Source organism: Sminthopsis crassicaudata, chromosome 5 (genome assembly GCF_048593235.1).
Source record: "Sminthopsis crassicaudata isolate SCR6 chromosome 5, ASM4859323v1, whole genome shotgun sequence".
Lineage (NCBI taxonomy): Eukaryota > Metazoa > Chordata > Mammalia > Dasyuromorphia > Dasyuridae > Sminthopsis > Sminthopsis crassicaudata.
Genome location: NC_133621.1, coordinates 7,451,492 through 7,453,661, shown reverse-complemented (window position 1 = coordinate 7,453,661; position 2,170 = coordinate 7,451,492). Strand labels below are relative to the sequence as shown.

The 2,170-nt window shown below is 38.3% G+C and overlaps 1 protein-coding gene across 1 annotated transcript in view; it reads left to right on the top strand.

Annotated features, from left to right (window-relative positions):
• Positions 1–1,872, top strand: part of AGR2 (anterior gradient 2, protein disulphide isomerase family member) — an 11,029-nt gene extending 9,157 nt beyond the window's left edge. The window contains exons 7-8 of the mRNA XM_074267335.1: positions 1–13; positions 1,576–1,872. The exon at positions 1–13 is cut by the window's left edge and continues 71 nt beyond it. Of these exons, the coding sequence (XP_074123436.1) occupies positions 1–13; positions 1,576–1,625 (63 nt within the window). The 3' untranslated portion in view covers positions 1,626–1,872. The remainder of the gene's footprint in view (positions 14–1,575) is intronic.
• Positions 1,873–2,170: the final 298 nt, after the last annotated feature.

Here is a 2,170-nt window from a genome sequence, read left to right as displayed (position 1 = left end):
GATGCTCCACTGCGTATGTATTACTCAGGGGAAGGGGAGAAACAGAGACAATGTAGCAGGAGCGGGACCAGGAGAAGCTAGGAAGCACTGTGGGGTGATAGAGAGGGACCTTCCTGAGGAGCTGAAGGATACAGAGTATTCTCTCGGGTCTCCGATTCCTCATTCAGATGTTTCCATCTAAGTACTCACTGATATGGAGAAACCAAGTGTTGTGGTTGTTTTAAACATCCATCCACTAAAGTTGGATCGCTACCCATTACCCAGAAGTCTGCCAAAGCCAGGGAGACTCTCTTAGACTTATAGTTTTAACTACCGCTCTCTGTTGTAATTTGAAGACCATGGCTCCAGAGAATTGCCTGATGTAGGGTTAGAAAATTTGTTGTGCTAGTTAACCCCTGATAGGGTTCTTCTCTAAAAGATATTTGGGGACCTCTACCTTAAAAACAGAAACAAAAACAAAACAAACAAACAAACACAGTTATATAAAGGCTATGGTGGAGAAATCCTACTCAAATCTTCCCTAATTGCCATGTAAATGGATTTCAAGATAAACCAAAGAAGGCAAAGCCATTCCTCCTGAGCCTCCCTGCCCTTATCTGGGTTCTTAGAGTGTTTATGTTCCAACAATTCAGGTTTTTCTGTTGTTGCCTGATCAGTGTAAAATTTTCTCCGTCTCTTTACATTTAGGTAAAATGGAGCATTGAGATATTTTTGATCTTGGGGAGACACTCAAATGCCAGTATAACACTTTGGGGGAAAACATTGTCTAATCATATATATATATATATATATATATATATATTTTTTTTTTTTTTTTTTTTTTTTTTGAGGCTGGAGTTAAGTGACTTGCCCAGGGTCACACAGCTAGGCAGTGTTAAGTGTCTGAGACCAGATTTGAACTCCCGTTCTCCTGAATTCAAGGCTGGTGCTCTATCCACTGCGCCACCTAGCTGCCCCGTCTAATCATATTTTGTATATTTTTATATGAACTGACACAAAGTGAAATGCTCCACTGAGAAAATCTCATCTAAGCACATAGATTCGGAGCAATGAGTCTGATTTCTTCCAAAAGCAAGCCAGGGTAACTTTCATGGCCAGTGGGAAAAATACACAATGAATATCTGTGGGCACCAAACCAAATTATCTTCTGAAATGTCCACAGAGTAAAAATAATGGGGACTTTCTATAGGTGAGTGATATCAGGGAATACACGTTAAAATCCCACTAATAACTTCCATTTCTTTCTAAAGTGCTCAGTCCCCATTTTGAGCGTCTTATTTTGGTTTTGTCAACATATTGGAAAGATACATTCTAAATTGGCTTAAAGCATTTTCTGCCATTGGAACTAAGTTTTGTTATTAGAGAACCAGAGAGAATTGGCCAATTCCAATGGATTTTTGGTGAGTCCATCCCTTATCTGACTTTATCAAATATTTTTTTCCCTAAGTCCAGTACTTGACATTGAAGTCCACAAAATTTCCATATTTTTCAAACACACCAGCATTTCCTTATTGGCTATTAAATATCGCCACCTTCTGCCTCCTCCATTTCTGTTTTTCTCTTTTTTCTCTTCAGTGCTTGACAACATGAAGAAAGCCCTGAAGTTACTAAAGACGGAATTGTAAAGAAAAGATCTACACTACTGCTGTCTTGCTGTCCAGACTTAAATTCTGGAGCTTTGAAGAGATCAGGCAGATTCTTGTTGAGAAACACAGAAAAACTGGTCTATGTACAGAATTAGATGATGGCTCACTGTTGCTACAGCAGTTTTGTACTTGGTGTTAAATGCATTAGTTGGAAAAAAAGAAAGAAAGAACATTCTATAACAGTAAGCCATGATTATTTTTTTAAATAAATCTCTCTTTTTTTTTTTGAGTGTTTAAGGTGTCATTCTTGAAAGGCTGATTTCTCACTTGAAATGCATAGATTACTCCCATAATCAGGTCACATTGATTGTTCGTCTGAGTATAAGCCGTGTAAAAGAGCATGCTGGGATGGGAGATGCTCAAACCTTAATTGAAAATCTGCCTTTGATACTCACCAGTTGGATGATTCTGGACAATTTCTGTAGAACTACAAAATCCTAATCAGCTTGTGATGGGCAGTGTGGGAGTTCCCACAATGATAAATCATATATGTTGACAGTGCTGAATGGGATATATAATATGAA